Below are 17,904 nucleotides of genomic sequence, written 5' to 3'. Positions count from 1 at the left end.
TGCGTGGCAGAGTGTGTGCCCTGTATCATGATGGACATTGTGTTAGCAGCCATCAAGGAGGAGGAAAGACGTGGCTGCATCTCTATGAGAGACACCTATTTCTGAATTCTTGAAGTTTTTCTTTGCTTGTCTGCATGTCCAGGTCTTAGAACTAGTTCAGTATTCCATCATCTTGAACTCAGCTCCCAGAAGAGGGAGCATTTATTTGGTACTTGGCCTTTCTTACCTTTTATTGCATCAGCTTTGTTCTTGCCTTGTGTTTGCTTCTCTGTGTTGTGAAGGGAGTGACAGCCTGTTATGTACGTGTCTTTTGGCAGTTCACCTTAGCCAGGTTATGAGGACTTGCCAGCACCTTAGTGTCTCTGACCAGTTCTTGGGCTGACATGTCGTTGACTAAGGAAGAATTAAAATACATTAAGATACATATTGAGCACCTTCCATGTCACTTGAAAGAGATATGGATTGGATCACATGTAGACTTGTTTCTTTGCTCCCTCTCTTTCAAGCTTAAAGAAACAGGTTTCTGATGTGAGCAGAAGGTTTATATGTGTTTTCAGAAGGCATGCTAGTTCTTCTCAGGGAAAACTTTCCATAGCCAAAGCACCACAAAAGTCGCAGTGGTATGCAGTCCATTTGGTAAAAACATTTGGACGGATTTAAATTATTTCTACCTGAAGTAAAGTACAATATTGTGTCTTTAAAAAATAGAGAAAGATATATATAAAACATATATTTAGAGAAAGAGGGAGGTAGGGAACAGGGAGGGAGGGGGAGGAGAGAATGAGAATGACAGATTTCTTAGGCTTCCAAGCAGAAAAGCAAACCACATAAACATGGAAAAAAATCAGACTGGCCTCAGACCTCTCCATTAGCAGCATTTGATACCAGCAACATTCAAGGGAGCAGCATCAGTAAAGTTGTGTGGAAAAGAAAGGATGGCCCGTGAATAGTATGCCCAGCCAAGATGTCACTCAGCTCTAAAGCTACCAAGCAGATATTCTTAAAAGAATTTAAGGAAAGGAGCACATATGAGCTCCACTAGGAAAAACCACTTGACAGTGAAATCCAGCTAATTAAGAATTAAAAAGACTCAAGAAGTTGTAGTAAGAGAACTGTGAGGAGATTGATTCAACTAAAATATGGATCAGTAGTAAGTAACTATGGGATTATAGGTACAGGAGAGAATGTGAATGCTGTGAACCTGGACAGTGTAAAAATTATATAACAAAAATTGGGAGGAGAAATGAGAGGACTGTGGGTGCTAAGGTTTTCACATTCAAAGCAGGAAGTTAGTGGAGTCTGTGTGTCCAAAATTAAATTATATATAATTTTAAAATTAAAGTGAATTTAATCTCTAAACAGTTTTTTCATGTATTAAAAATGTAGACTTCAAAAATATATAAAACAATAGCTGGTACTGATTTATGTTACCATTTTGTTATATTTGCTTCAGATCATGTATAAAATATTTAAGACGAAAGGAAAGGTTTAGAGAAAAATAATGAATGCTGGTGCATTCATCATCCAGGTTAGGAGATATAGAACATTGCTAATATAATTAAGGCCCCTGCATACCCCTCCAAAATCCCAGAAATAATCAGTATCTTGATGTTGTGTTATTGGTTCACATGTATATCTTTACATTTTTAAATTTATTTATATATTTTTATTGAGATATAGTCAGTTTACAATGTTTTGTACACTTTTTAATATACATAAACATTTAGAATTCATGAATTTTCTAGTTTTAATCTTTATAGAAACAATATTCTGCAGTTGGCTTTTTTAGCTTAACATTGTTTTGAGATTTATATTAATATATTGCTTTAGTGTATTTATTTTTCATTTTGTATAAATATTATACAGATACACTGGATAATTTATTAATCCATTTTCTGTTGATGGACTATTATGGGTTTCTCTTTTTTGCTATTATGTTGTGATAAAACTTTTATATCTTGTTTACATATAATAATGTTTTTAATAATTTTAAAAAGTATTCAGGGAAACATAAAAATACGAACACTTAAAGTATAATAATAGCATTGATTTCCCTTTGGTTTCTTTTTTCTGTTAAATTATATAAAAATTAAAATTACACTTAGTTAAATGTATCATCTACATTATGATCTCCTTTGTATAAATATATATATTATCAATCTTTTCTTCTATCTGTATGTATGCATAGAAAAATGTCTGGAATGATGTTTATTTGTTGTTAATGATATTCATTTCTAGGTGGCAGAATGTGGGTCATTTTTAAGTTTTTAGCTCTTTATTTTTTTGCATTGGTTACATTTTTCATAATGAGTATGTATAATTTTAATGAAAACAGTAGAGTATGTTCCTCAAAAACAAAGTGAATATTCTAAGATACTGAATGTGATTAATGCTGCAATGTAGACTATAAATGATTTTCTTTGGGGCATTTTTTATATTTTAATGGTCTTTAAATGCATTCATAGTATAATTGAAATATCATAATGATATTCTAGGGGTTTTTTTTTAATATTACTTTTTAAAATCAATTAGATAAAGAAAAGGAAAGGCTAGGAATTTTTTAAAACTGAGTTACCGTTCCTTTTTTAGTACGTGTCTTAAATTTTGCATGACTAAAGGGAAGAAAAGTTGTGGTTATACCTTGAGTATAGTGCAACCTGCAAGTGATTTAGTGTGTAGAAGATGTTTTGAGGAAGTGTTAGAAACTTCCAGTAGATTTTATTTCTTTTTCGTCCCAGGGCTGTACAGCCCAGCATCCCCTTCCTAAGTACTTACATGCCCAGTGGGGCCAGGTGTTAAGTTTGTTTGCCCAGGTACCTCCCCATATCCATTACAGGTTTAGTGAGCATCTCCAAACTGGATTAGATCACAAGTAAAGGCTCAAGATGTTCTGTTTTGTCCTTTGGGTAAAATATGGTCTGTTTGTTTTGTAGGTATGACCTTGCTTCTAGAGAGTGGCTTACGCTGAACCGTTCTGTGAACAATGTGGTTGTTAGATATGGTCATTCTTTAGCATTATACAAGGTAAAATATCTCCACTCTGTACTAAACTAGAAACTGAACTCTTCCACAGTTTCTTTACCATATTATGTGGTTGAAAAACTATTCAGTGTTGGATTTTTTTCCTAATCTTTTTTTTATTGTGGTAAAATACACATAACATCAAATTTACCATGTTAGTAGCTATTTTTAAGTGTACATTTCAGTGATAAAAAATTCATTCATAATGTGCAGTTGTAATCACCAGTCATCTGTGTATCTCTTAATCTTGTAAACTGCAACTCTATATCCATTAAATAATAATTCCCCGCCCCCTCCCCTCCCCAGGCCCTGGCAACCACCATTCTACCTTCTGTCTCTGATTTTGACTTCAGTGTTGATTTTGGTTGGAAAACTTTCTCATTTAGGAGGTATATGAGTGGCTAAGTTCTAAGTGGAAATTAAAATTGAAAATACTTTAACCTGAGAGATTTTAATGGATTCACATTGTACTGGGATAGATTGTGGTACTAAATGGTTAAAAATTAATATAATACAGATTAGCCTTTTATGTTCATGAGCAAGTTTAGCCAAGAATAGCCATATTACAATGTAACTGAATAATTATTATCATTTCCTTATTTGGTAGTTTATTTCAACTTTATTTTTCCAAGTCATTTTATATGGTAAAAAATCTTGCATGACGAAGTCCAAGAAAAGTGGTAAAGTGTTAGAGACGTAGGATATGATTTATTTTATTTTGTTCCTTTCTCCATCCTTCTAGTAATTTACTGAAAGGTGCTTTTCACTAACACTTTTTAAGCTAAGAGTAATACTGAGGTTTTGAACTGTTCTCTGTTCTTAGTTTCGATCCTTTTGATGTTTTTTAGAATTTTGTTTACATTTTTTTTCTAGGATAAAATTTATATGTATGGAGGAAAAATTGATTCAACAGGGAATGTGACCAATGAGTTGAGAGTGTTTCATATTCATAATGAATCATGGGTCTTGTTGGCCCCTAAAGCAAAGGAGCAATATGCAGTGGTCGGGCACTCGGCACACATTGTCACTTTGAAAACTGGCCAAGTGGTCATGCTGGTTATCTTTGGTCACTGCCCTCTCTATGGATATATAAGCAGTGTGCAGGAATATGACTTGGGTAGGTATTTTTTTCAGTGAATCTTCTGAATGTTGGATTTAAAACCTTTACCCTTATTATTATGACCTAAGTTTAACAGTATTCAACCCAACATTGACCCAGTACTTCATCTTGAAATACAGTTAACATTGATGAGTTGCCAGTGAAATTTAGATTATTAGTGCTGCTATGTAGTACGGATTTCTTACTGTCAGTTTGGTAAGGAGGCAAAGACAGTACTAAAAGCTTTGGATGTTGAAAATAAATAAATAAAAAGGCTTTAAAAAACAAATACTCTGAAGAAAAAAATATTTGGATAGCCCTTTAGAGATTGGTTTAATGCAGTGTAATTTCCCCTTGATATATAATCTTACCTTTGGTTAAATTTTACTGTATTTGTTCTTGTGGATGTAGATGATACTTTGAGAATGTAGGCCTATAAAGTACATCTGTGTATTAGTCCATAAAGGTCATGGGGAATTTAGTGTTCATTTGAGGGAGGGTCTGAGTCTTTTAAATTTAATGTAATTCTTTTCCTACATGGCATATCATGACATTTGAAAGATTGAAGTTTTTGGTCACCTGGTTTTGTTATAAATTTTAGGTGGCCTTCCTTCGAAAATAAAAAAATTAAAGAAAGTTACATGTATCAAGTCTCCTGAAATCTCTTCTCTTTTCCTGAGCTAATTGGTAATTTTAAGTATTCAAGAGGAGGAGTGTGCGATGTTTGCCTTTAACTGTTTGCCTTTTCCAGATAAGAACACATGGAGTATATTACAAACCCAGGGTGCCCTTGTCCAAGGGGGCTATGGCCATAGCAGTGTCTATGACCAGAAGACGCGGGCCCTGTATGTTCATGGAGGCTACAAGGCTTTCAGCGCCAACAAATACCGGCTTGCAGATGATCTCTACAGATACGATGTGGACACCCAGATGTGGTGGGTGCTTTTTCTTGAGTTTTCACTTTAAGGTGTGAATTCTGGCAATTACTGGGAAAAATACTGTGCTACATTTTTGTTTTCAGGCCTAGCGGATAATTCTCTTTAGCATTGTAAATAGAGAAATTGTGAAATACGTAGAAGATAATAAAGTAGTAGTATCTATAAATTTGTAGTACGTTGATTAGAAAATGCTTTGTATTTTTTTGACTGGTTTTCATTTTGCATACACTTAGTACCATGGTAAGATTTTAGCTTTTCAGAATCCTAAGGGATAAATTGTTCTACATAGCTGTGTTTATGCACGCTATTGTAATTAAGCAGAATACATCCATTTTTAACATTTTGTTGGTGACCAGGGTGTTATCATTGTGGTCAGTTAGTGGCATCATTCCATGAAGTCATCAAACAGAGGTAGTTTCAGTACCTAAAAGTCAGAGCTCTCCTCACTCTGCTGTATATTGGTTTATATAAAATAGGCTAGTTTTAATAAACATAAAGCAAATTTGAGTTATGAAATAATGTAATTATAAAGCAATGATTTCTCTTTTTGTCTTTCCTTACATATATGAGACCATGCTGTGGATACCATTTTACATTGTCATTAAAACTGTTGTTTTTAGTGGCTATGTAATACTCCATCGTTAGGGTATAATGAGCCTGTACAGTTGGAAGTTTTGATTTCTAGCTTTCATCTTATTAATAAAGCATTGTATGTAAGCTTCCTTCTGTATGTCACATGATTTCTACTCAGAAACTAGAATTATAGGGTCATAGGGTATGAACATTTTTAAGACTTTTTATTTGTTTTATCAAAATTTGCATAAATTTTTCAGATTTTACAGGTTTACTTATTGTTGAGAAAGTTTCTTATATACAGTGAGAAATCTAGAAGTATTTGCACATTTGGATCTAAGTTAAGAAAATGGTTATGCTTATATTAGCAAATAGGTGATAAACATTCTAAAGAACTAACCTTGTGTTTTTTTTTTTTTTTAAATAAACCCAAAAGGACCATTCTTAAGGACAGCCGATTTTTCCGTTACTTGCACACAGCTGTGATAGTGAGTGGAACCATGCTGGTGTTTGGAGGAAACACACACAATGACACATCCATGAGCCATGGAGCCAAGTGCTTCTCTTCAGATTTCATGGCTTATGACATTGGTAAGTTTCCCGAAGCTATTTTAGCCTCAAGAATCTTTTTTGTGTATAAGCAGCATTTTAAAAGAAACTGAAAATATTGCTAGTCAGAAATGGTCAAGCCATTTGAAAGAGGTCCAAATGGTATTTTTATGTTAATTTGACTGGTGGTGTATTCTGTTAAAAAACATTACTTATTAAATTATTTTTGAAGTCCGTCCTTTTAATTAGTTGAATGTTAATTTTTGAGGATGAGTTGGGGTGAGTGGGCTCTCTCCTGTGTTACAAGTGAAAGCCTTACAGAGTAATGTTATGTAGTTGTGACCACCAGCATCGTGCTAAGTTCGTTTAAGTAGCTTTATCTCATTCCCTAGAAACTAGTTTCACACATTCTTGATGTAGTACTTGAGGGGAATTTTTTTTAAATTTGGTGTGGTAATATACTTGACCAGAAGAGGGCAATATTTGTTCATGCAAAACTAATATTAGAAATTCTTTTGTATAAATATCATCAGATGTTCTTTTTAAACAGACACTTATGTACCAGCCACTGAGTTCATAGGCACAAAATTCTTATAAGTTTTAAAGATTTTACATGTTTACTTATTGTACAATGAGAAAGTTACTTATATACAGAGAGAAATCTGAAGTAAAATGAGTAAGTTACAGCCCTTGGCCTCATGGTGGGGGAGGCAGAGAACTGAGCAGACCGAATGATTGCAGTTAATGTCAGGGTGTTCTTGCTCTGAGAATAATGTATGAGAGCACCTGTAAGCATCCCTTAACTCATGGTGGGTAAGGGTTATGGTGAGGAAAGGCCTTCTTGAGGAGGAGCCACCCAGGCGGGGTCCTGAGGAACACTGGGAAGTCGTCTGGGCCAAGTTAGGCAGAACTTCTTAGGCAAGGAAGCCCACGTGCAGAGTCACGGGGGTGTTGGGTGCATTCACTAATTGAAATTGCCATGAAGTCCCCTGCCTTTCTTCCGTGCGCACCAGTCTGTTGCTGCTGCGTTTTACTTCAGAAATAATGGTGTGACTGAGGAAAACTGAGAAACACATTTGTGTTTATTGCCGTCTTCTTTCCCAAAGAAGATGCCAACTCCTGTTGATTATGCATGACAGTTTCTTCTGAAGTGTATTTTTCTTGCTCCTAGCTTGTGACCGATGGTCAGTGCTTCCCAGACCTGATCTCCACCACGATGTCAACAGGTTTGGCCATTCAGCAGTCTTATATAACAGGTAATTGGAGAAGTGCTTGCTCCTCTTCTCTTGTGTTTAAAATGAAAGTGAAGTAAAATACGAAGTGATACTGGACTTACACATTATTCACAGGATTCCTTCATGCCATTAGTTTTTCACAGGATTGTGTAGGTATGAATTTCCTAATTTATATTGAAAATATTTGATATGGATTTGAATTCCTTCTGATGCCAAGTTTGTTGATGTGGTTTTGTTGGCACACGGGAGTAAGCTGTGTTTGGCGTCTGAGTGTGTGGGACAACAAAGTTGTGTGTAGTTACTGTCTTACGCCTGCTGCTTTTTGCTATTGTTTGTGGTGCTTAGGTTGTCAAGTTTCTTGAAGTTTTATCTGAGTGGTGAGGAAAGATTTGAAAAAAAAAAAAAAAAGGAGACAGGGCTCTTCAGATGAGGGATGGGAAGAGAGTTGGTAGGATTGTGATACTTCATATAGATCAAGTCTAGTCTTTGGACTGTACTGTATTTCATTGCCTCATTCAAAAATGTCTGGCCCAGACTGACACATCTCTTCCTAAATCTGTTCCTGGAGAAAGACCTGTCATATGAGGGAGATCCAGAGTGGCCACTCAACCTGTACCTTGAAGTGTGCTTTACAGATTTTCCATTTGTTAAGCAGTCTAATCATGTTATTAATTTTTCTCATTTTGTTTCTTCTGTTGTCTACTTCACCTTTTAAAATTCTAGGTCTTACCAAACCTGTAACTTTTTTTTTTTTGCTAGACAAATTTACTGTCTTGTTCTAATAAAAGGAATGTATAACCAGAGAGATGTAGGTTTCATATTCTTTTTCATTATAGATTATTATAAGATATTGAATATAGTTGCCTGTGCTATATAGTAGGACCTTGTTGTTTACCTATTTTATATAGAGTAGCTTGTATCTGCTAATCCCAAACTCTTAATTTATCCCTCTCCCCAGCTCTTCTCTCCTTTGGTAATGATAAGCTTGTTTTCTATGTTTGTGAGTCTGTTTCTGTTTTATAAATAAGTTCATTTTGTATCAATTTTTTAGATTCCACATGTAAATGATATCACATGGTATTTGTCTTTCCCTTTCTGACTTAACTTCACTTAGTATGATAATCTCTAGGTCCATCCATGTTGCTGCAAATGGCTTTGTTTAATTCTTTTTTATAACTGAGTAGTATTCCATTGTGTGTGATAGCTTCTTTGTCCAGATCTGTCAAAGGACATTTAGGTTGCTTCCATGGATTGACTATTGTAAATAGTGCTGCTGTGAACATTGAGGTGCAGGCATTTTTTTGAGTTAGAGTTTTGCCTAGGACTAGGATTGTTGGATCATGTGGTGAGTCTTTTTTTAGTTCTTTAAGGAATCTCCATACTGTTTTCCATAGTGGCTGCACCAAATTACATTCCCACCAACAGTGTAGGAGGGTTTCCTTTTCTCCGCACCCTCTCCAGCATTTATCGTTTGTGGACATCTTAATGATGGCTTTTCTGACCAGTGTAAGGTGATACCTCATTGTAGTTTCGATTTGTGTTTCTGATAATTAGCGATACTGAGCATCTTTTCATGTGCCTATTGGCCATCTTATGTCTTTTCTTTTTTAATTGAAATATAGTCAGTTTACAATGTGTCAATTTTTTGATGTAGAGCATAATGTTTCAGTCATACATAAACATACATACATATATTTGTTTTCATAATAGGTGCCATCTGTGTATCTTCATTGGAGAAATGTTTGTTTAGATCTTCTGCCCATTTATTGATTGGGTTGTTTATTTTTTTGTTATTGAGATGTATGAACTATTTGTATATTCTGGAAATTAAGCTCTTGTCAGTTGCATCATTTGCAAATATTTTCTCCCGTTCCATAGGTTGTCTTTTCATTTTGTTTATAGTTTCCTTTGCTGTGCAAAAGCTTGTAAGTTTCATTAGGTTCCATTTGTTTATTTTTGCCCTTATTTCTATTGCTTGGTAGACTGCTCTAGGAGAACTTTGCTGAGATGTTTGTGAGATAACATTTTGCCTATGTTTTCTTCTAGGAGATTTATTGTGTCTTGTCTTATGTTTAGGTCTTTAAGCTATTTTGAGTTTAGTTTTGTTTATGCTGTGAAAGAATATTCTAACTTCATTGATTTATATGCTGCTGTCCAGTTTTCCCAACACCATTTGCTGAGATTGTCTTTATTCCATTGTATATTCTTGCCTCCCTGTCAAAGATTAATCCAATACCATGCTGTCTTGACTACTATAGCTCTGTAGTATTGTTTGAAGTCTGGAAGGGTTATTCCTACAGCTTCATTCTTTTTCTTCTGTGATGCTTTGGCAATTCTGGGTCTTTGGTGATTCCATATAAATTTTAGTATGATTTGTTCTAGTTCTGTGAAAAATGTCCTGGGTAATTTGATAGGGATTGCATTAAATCTGTAGATTGCCTTGGGCAGTATGCTATACAGAAGAAACTTAAAAATCTATTTCCCTGTAACATATTTATAAATAATTTTTTTCATGGTGTATTATTTGTCTTTTACTTTGCTTACAACATTATTTTCTATGCAAAATGTCTTTTTAATTTATGTAATCAAAATTTTCCATATTTTTTATTACCTTCTGGATTTTAAATCAGAGGGATTTTTTCCCCCTACTCTCGGATTATAGAGTAGTTCATCCATGTTTTCTTTTAGTGCCTGCATAGTTTCTTTTTTTTTTTTTTTTCAGGTGGTTCTCTGATCCATTTGGAATTTATTCTGGTATAGAGAGTGAGAAATGGACTCAACTTTATCTTTTTTCCATATGTTTGTTTAGTTATCTTGGTATTACTTACTTAGAAGTCCATCTTTCCCCCACTAATTAAAATGCCACTTGTACTGTTTACTAAATTTCCATATGTACTTTTACCTGTTTCTTATTGGTCTGTGTTTTCATTACAGAGTTTTGATTAGACAGGCTTTATCTATGCCTTTTAAATTGTATGGATTATTTTTAATATTTAAAAACGTATATGTAGGATTATGTATGTAATTTTAAAAGATGTTAGGTTATACTGACACTTAAATATTCCAGAGAATCCTGGTTAAAAGTCACCAGGTTATCATGAGAGCTTTTTAATATCGTAGCTATAAGGAGTAGGTGGGTACTCCTGGGTAGTCTACTCTGGGTAGCCACAGGCCAGTGTGAAAGTTGGAATTTGGGAGGTAAGGCTGTAAGAATGTTTTTTGAGATCTTGAAAAGTAATTTTTAAAGGACTTTCAATATGTAAGATTTGTCTAAAAAATTGTAAAGAGGTATATCATGACTTTGCTTATGTAAGTTTTCAGTAAACTGTTTCTCTCCTTTTTTTTTCTTTCAGTACCATGTATGTATTTGGTGGCTTCAACAGTCTCCTCCTCAGTGACATCCTGGTATTCACCTCGGAACAGTGTGAAGCACACCAGAGTGAGGCTGCTTGTCTGGCAGCAGGACCTGGCATCCGGTGTGCATGGGACACAGGGTCATCTCAGTGTGTCTCCTGGGAGTTGGCAACTGATGCACAGGAAGAAAAGTTAAAATCAGAATGTTTTTCCAAAAGATGTATGTTTTTTCTCTTCTTAACATTTAATTAATTTGAGAGCTCATTCTTTTTTATCTGAATTATGGAGGCACTTAGCCTACATGTACTGTTTATGTTCATTTTACTATCCCAAATTATTTAGTAATAACTTATGCAAATGCTTTATGAATGTTTGAAAATTGGTTTATAAACATCTTTATAATGGTTGGGAACATGCCATGTGGCTCCTGGAAGCCATCTGCTTGTGATAAAGGCAGAACCTTTCTAGCATTGCATGGACTGTACACCAACTCCGGAACCTGGCTGCAGTTGTTCCGAGGCACTGCAATCCAGTAGGACTTCTTTGTGATGATGGGAATGTTCTGTATCTACACTGTCCCAGTATGTTAGCTCCTAACCACATGTATCAAATACTTGGAAATTGACTCATGTAACTGAAAAACTGAATTGTTTAATGTTAATTAATCTGAATTAAAAACTACATGTGGTTAGTGGCTACCATATTGGATTATGCAGTTCTAACATTAGAAATAAGATTAAGAGGGTCAGTTCAGAAAAGCTATGTTGGAGTAGGTAGAGGTAGTTACTATCTTTGTCAAGTATTACTCTTTTCTGGCTTCTCTAGTTGGGCACGGCAGTGATAGCAAGGCAGACAGCTCCTGAGGATGAACCATGATCCCTGCTTCTAGAGCCCTTTTATCTTCTGAGCTGTCTTCATCTTGCCTGCTCAGGTTTTTATTACTCTTTTGCTTTGACATACAGCACAGTGAAATATGGTGAAGTAATATGTGAGAAAGACCTTTGAACATAAGAAAAATGTCTCTGCAAAATATGTTTTCACTTCAATTAATTTAAAGCCTATTGACTGGATTTCTTAACTTGTTGTAGCAGTTACCATGAGCGTTATGATGGATAGCTTGACTCTTACAGAACACTCCAAATTAAGGTGAACATAAATCCTCAGTAAGAACACCTGGGGAACCTTCCAAGTTCATTGGTGGTCTAGTGAGTGCTGGAGAACCACAATAACCAGAACCTGTCTCCTAAAAGGGATAAAATCAGTGAAATAGTTATTTTTAACCACATTTTAAAAGCTCAAATTAAATGTGCAAATTTATAGGAAATAATGTTTAATTATCCTTAGGTGGTTCATTATGAACCCAGTTGCTATGATCTCATCTCAGATGTTACCTCCCTGGTTCACTTTGTGGGCCCAGTGTGTGGGTCCAGTCCAGGCGGTGATGACCAGGCAGGTTGCTGGCATCTTTGTGAGGGGGAGCCCTACCTTTTCTAGTCCATGGATTCCACCACGCGCCATGTCCGTGAATGGTTTAACAGATGAGGCAACACAGTGGTACAGCTTCTCTTTTGTTGTTGACCTTGACTCTTCTGGGATCAGTAGGAGATCAGCAAACAGGTCTGTAGTAGCCCAGTTCTTTGACTTACATATATTTGTGCAAGATGGAGCTCAGCCTCATGCCTTTTTGGGGGTTCTGTGGTGCCACCTGCTTCCTGTGCCCAGAGTATCCTTGCATTTATAGCTGGGATGAATGACTTGGTCCTCCTATATTACGTTGTTTGGTTCCTGGTCAGCTCTTGATGTTCAATTACTAGTTGATTTTTTTTCCTTTGGAAGAAAAATATTCAAAGAACCAGACCTATTTCTGTCATATCTCGTTGTTGAGTTAAATTAACCTATCTTTTGTTTTTCATTTTCGGTGTACTTTTGTTGGAGGCATGGAATACAAAATAGCTTTTCTTCAGATTGTTTATTTATTTCTAAATAGTATTTTAACCTGAACACGCCAGTACATTTTCCTGCCAGTTTCACTCCTCATTTTACTTCCCAGCCCTTGTTACTTTGGTTTTTTTTGCCTTAGTCGCAACAAAAGCTGTACAATATTTGTAATGGCCTGTGACTTTTCTTAGGAGAAGCTGTCACGGTTGATGAGTTTTTCTTCTCTACATAGCTCTTGACCATGACCGATGTGACCAGCACACGGATTGTTACAGCTGCACAGCCAACACCAATGACTGCCACTGGTGCAATGACCATTGTGTCCCTGTGAACCACAGCTGCACAGAAGGCCAGGTCAGAGGCTGTTTCTCAAGGATTTCAGAGTATAGAAAAATCCTGAGTAGAGTTAGGTGTAGATTATAGTGTGTATAGTATAAATACTGACCTGGAGTTATTTTTAAAACCTTCAGTGTAGATTTGGATTTTATTATTGCTCAAGTTTTCTTTTAAGAAGGGATGCTCTATACTTCCTGATTTCCAGAGGCCCTGCTAGCCACATGGATTTACGTGTGGTGTTATAGAAGGCGAGACTATTACTCTTGAGTACTCCCCGCTCCCTGGGTATGGTTATGGCTGAGTACTAGATCCTCAGTGTGGGGTTGATAATGGTGTGCTCCCTCTACCTAAGCAAGGTTTGGGGAGCAAGTTAGGACTTGAGATTGAAAGTGAGTTGGGGATGTAGCAGCCATACTGAGTTGTGGAAATCACAGATTTCGCAAAATCTCTTTATGTTGTATCTTGGCTCAGCATAATTTATGCTTACCGTGTATGATTTTTTATTTAGATTATAAGGAAAAAAAAGATGATTACTCAGCTTTTATAGTTTTTGATATTCTTTGTCAGTCTGGTAAGCAGCTTATAAAATATAAAACTTTTAGCATGTTTGGGAGGTGTTTAAAAAGCAGTAAGTTCAACATCCCCATTTTACAGATGAGCAGGTTGAAGCATGGTGTTTAAAAGAGTGCACTGCTTCCTTGCCAGGTAAAGGGCATGTCCTTGAGCGGAACATTTCACTACAGTGTTCCCACTGTAGTGCTGCTTCATTTGCATCTTGTCTATCTATCTGTCTGTCTATAGTTTGCTTCCTCAGCTAGACTTTGTTGTATTTAGTATTCTGTTTGTTCCTACCATGATCTCTCTGTGGATTTAAACTTTTGTCCACTGTGTTCTAGATCTCCATTTTCAGATATGATAATTGTCCCAAGGATAACCCCATGTACTACTGTAACAAGAAGACCAGCTGCAGGAGCTGTGCCCTGGACCAGAACTGTCAGTGGGAGCCCCGGAATCAGGAGTGCATCGCGCTGCCTGGTAAGCCTTGCAGGGGCATCTTGATGTGTTTGGGTCCAAAGACTTCACACGCACACACACACACCCTCAAGACTGTGCAGCCTACCTAGGTTGAAACCAGCAAAGGGGACAAACTCACTTTATCCATTCATCCCCTACACCACTAATGTGGTTGTTATTTTTTTTTAGCAAAAATACGATTTTTAAGTATTGATTTCTATCATCCTTTGAAAGAAAGTGAAGCATTATCTGCTGATGTGGTGTTTTCCAATAATCCATGTTTGTTTTTCTGCTCTTTACTTAGGATTTTAACCTTGTTTCTAATTGTTCTTCAAAAGGTGGTTTATAAATTTAACACTGGCACCAAACAAATATTTCTCTCTAAGACGTAGGAAGATTGACCTCAAAATATGCATCTTGAGATCTAGGAAATATTACTGATAAACATTTTAAAAATTCTTACGTGTATTCTTTATTTCGTCCTTAGTAATGTGTCTGATGCCCTCACCACATCCTAACGAAGTACCTAGAATTCAAATTACAAAAACCATTTAGGTTTTTGGTAATTCAAACTGGTAATAGAAGTAGTTTCGTGTGATTTCTAAAACTCTTTATTTTTCTCTCCCTTCTTTGTAAAAGAAAATATCTGTGGCACTGGCTGGCATTTGGTCGGAAACTCATGTTTGAAAATTACTACTGCCAAGGAGAATTATGACAATGCTAAATTATCCTGTAGGAACCACAATGCCTTTTTGGCTTCTCTTACAACCCAGAAGAAGGTAGAATTTGTCCTTAAGCAGCTGCGAATCATGCAGTCATCACAGAGCATGGTGAGTTAAAACCCTTGGAATTTAAATATCTAATATCCACCTATTGCTTTGCTATTAATCTCTGTGAAAATTCTGATGTCTTCTCCGAGCTATATTCCTGTCCTTTGTAAAATGGCCATGTTGAAGTGCCAGGCATGCTATGTAAACATAGAAACGATGGTCTGTACTCACCTGCCATGGCTGATTTGGGATAGGGAGGTTTTCCTGTATCTATTGGATATATGTAACTTAATGGTTTTTATCTAGAAGCCTGTTTTGGTCAAGACGTTGATTATATTCATAGCTGTGCCTGTTATGCCTACAGTCCAAGCTCACCTTAACCCCATGGGTTGGCCTGCGGAAGATCAACGTGTCCTACTGGTGCTGGGAAGATATGTCCCCATTCACAAATAGTTTGCTACAGTGGATGCCGCATGAGCCCAGTGATGCTGGATTCTGTGGAATCTTGTCAGAACCCAGTACTCGGGGCTTAAAGGCTGCAACCTGCATCAACCCACTCAATGGTAGTGTCTGTGAAAGGCCTGGTAAGTATAAGGGTGAATTAAGTGTTACTGGAAGTTCGTTGAAAGAGAAACTGTAGAAGGCATCGTTAAGTATTGTGAAATTTCATGAAAAACAGATGGAGTATTGATTTCAAACATATGAAGCAGAGTATAACCCAGAATTTTTAAAGCAGAAGGGTCTTTGGCTCTGAACAACGTGAGCCATAAGCAAAACCAAAAATAACTAATACTACTCAAGGATCCTAATAGTCTAATTACCAGTGAGATTGATTGGTTTGTTGACAACAAAAGGTAATAAGAATTGCCCTGAAAGGCCAATTTCTTGGTGTTGGCAGAGAAATGCTGTGGAAGAAAGAAAAAAAAAATGCAGAGAAAAAAATCAGAAAAGCTAGGTGACCACTACAGGGACATTGGACAAAAAGATGATGTCAGTTGGAAGAAAAACAATGGGAACGTTTGGTTATGTGACAGCCAGCTGAAGCAGACCTGGCACGCTAGCTGCGGGAGGGAGGTGCTGAAGGAGCAGCGCTTGGAGTGGCCTGAAGCGCTCCTCTGGGCTGCACTCAGGCTGTGTAAAGGCAGCACGTGGGCAGGCCCTCCGCCAGCATCCTCCTCCTGCTGAAGGACTCACAAGCAGTAGGTGGAATTTTGTGGACCTTTTTGGGAGGCTGGACTCCACTGACATCATGTCTTATTTTAGGAAGGTACTGTAACTTGTCTGAGGAATACAGAGGTGTGGACAAGAATTCATAGCACTCTGGAAGTCACCTTAAAATACAATTTCTAACTTTCCCGAAAAGGGGAGCTTTTCAGCCATTTTGGATCCTGAATACTTTGGTGAATTTAATGAATGCTGTGGTTTTCTTCCCCCCAGATAAACAAAGATACAATTTTGCATATTCGGGAGGATTATAAAACCCCAGAAGTTCATCCTGAGTCTCCTATATTGTAAGGAGCTTTAGAACTCTTACTCTTATGGGAAGATTAACTTGTTCCCTCATGTCAATCCTTAACGCTCTTTGAAAAGAAAAACACTTTTCACCTCAAGTGTTTAAATATACTTGACCAAACAGTAAATCATGACCTAGTACTTTCTGTATTCTTCATTGAGTGTAGCCCACTGAATTGACTTCGTGACACACTAGTGGCTCACAACCCACACTGAAAAGCCTTTGACCTCAGTTGACTTGGTGGGAGCGCTAAGTGTCTCTCGGGTTTACTTCCCAGCGAACCACAGCGCCAAGCAGTGCCGGCCGCCGTGTGCCTTGCGGACGGCGTGTGGAGAGTGCACCAGCGGCAGCTCAGAGTGCATGTGGTGCAGCAACATGAAGCAGTGCGTGGACTCCAATGCCTACGTGGCCTCCTTCCCTTTTGGCCAGTGTATGGAGTGGTATACCATGAGCAGCTGCCCCCGTGAGTGCAAAGTGAGCTCTAGGCACTCATGAGTGCCCTGTGTGTGAGTGACAACTCCTGCATGTAGGGCAGTGCTGTCAGCCTCTGAACATTCTAGGCATGAGAACAGACTTGACCTTCTGCTCAGGTCTGTCCAGAGACTGCCTCATGTGAACCTGCATACAGAATCAAGCACAATGACATGAGTAAACAAACGTAGGATAAATCACAAGTGCAGAAATAACTTGCCCAACTCAGTACCATATTGCTCAGCCCATGTAGTGTCGCCACATCTTAATCTACTAATTCATAAAGTAAGTGCTTTCCAGCAAATGATCACTAAGGTCTCTTCTGCCTCCAGCGTTTTGGGATTGAGAGGGGAGGAGTCCCTATTATATGTTGGGCAAAATATTGGGCTCTTTAAAAATTTATTATGTCCTTTAACAATCACAGTAGAATAGGAGTTTTGACTCACAGAAGTTGAATCGTCTGTTAAAGAAAAAGATAATTTAAATGCAGTGAATTTAAGTCTACATGTGATAGTGAATTGTAACTTCTTTTTTTTTTTTTTGTACAGCTGAAAATTGTTCAGGCTACTGTACCTGTAGTCACTGTTTGGAGCAACCAGGCTGTGGCTGGTGTACTGATCCCAGCAATACTGGCAAAGGCAAATGCATAGAGGGCTCCTATAAAGGACCAGTGAAGATGCCGTCTCAGACCCCTCAGACAGGGAATTTCTATCCACAGCCCCTTCTCAATTCCAGCATGTGTCTGGAGGACAGCAGATACAACTGGTCTTTCATTCATTGTCCAGGTAAGATGTCTTGTGTATCCAAAGTCAAGTGTTGTACTACCTACTTACAAAGAATAAAGCCTTGAAAGCTACGTTATTTATATGGATTTCCTTTAAGAAGAAAATATGACATCATTTTAGGAGAAATGGGTTCATATGAAAGATATAATGTCAACTAATGAAAATCCTAAGGATTTCAAATGAGTTGTTTTACTTTCATTACAGAAATGTTCATTATAAAAAATTAAATATTACAGATGTAGATAAAATAAAAACTGAAATTTCTCTTGTCACCAGTACTTCATAGAGGTAAAAACTTATAACAGTTT

The 17,904-nt window shown here is 37.0% G+C and overlaps 1 protein-coding gene across 4 annotated transcripts in view; it reads left to right on the top strand.

Moving 5' to 3' along the window:
* The window catches only part of ATRN (attractin), a 121,920-nt gene that overhangs the window by 47,695 nt on the left and 56,321 nt on the right, over positions 1-17,904 (top strand). For all 4 annotated transcript variants that reach the window (XM_032461900.1, XM_006187136.3, XM_032461899.1 and 1 more), the window contains exons 7-18: positions 2,934-3,024; positions 3,895-4,138; positions 4,872-5,055; positions 6,068-6,222; positions 7,352-7,436; positions 10,769-10,989; positions 12,940-13,061; positions 13,940-14,078; positions 14,697-14,887; positions 15,192-15,411; positions 16,618-16,803; positions 17,360-17,596. In XM_032461900.1, coding sequence (XP_032317791.1) covers positions 2,934-3,024; positions 3,895-4,138; positions 4,872-5,055; positions 6,068-6,222; positions 7,352-7,436; positions 10,769-10,989; positions 12,940-13,061; positions 13,940-14,078; positions 14,697-14,887; positions 15,192-15,411; positions 16,618-16,803; positions 17,360-17,596 — 2,075 coding nt within the window. The remainder of the gene's footprint in view (positions 1-2,933; positions 3,025-3,894; positions 4,139-4,871; positions 5,056-6,067; positions 6,223-7,351; positions 7,437-10,768; positions 10,990-12,939; positions 13,062-13,939; positions 14,079-14,696; positions 14,888-15,191; positions 15,412-16,617; positions 16,804-17,359; positions 17,597-17,904) is intronic.

Source organism: Camelus ferus, chromosome 19 (assembly GCF_009834535.1).
Source record: "Camelus ferus isolate YT-003-E chromosome 19, BCGSAC_Cfer_1.0, whole genome shotgun sequence".
NCBI lineage: Eukaryota > Metazoa > Chordata > Mammalia > Artiodactyla > Camelidae > Camelus > Camelus ferus.
This window is presented reverse-complemented; position numbering and strand designations above follow the sequence as displayed.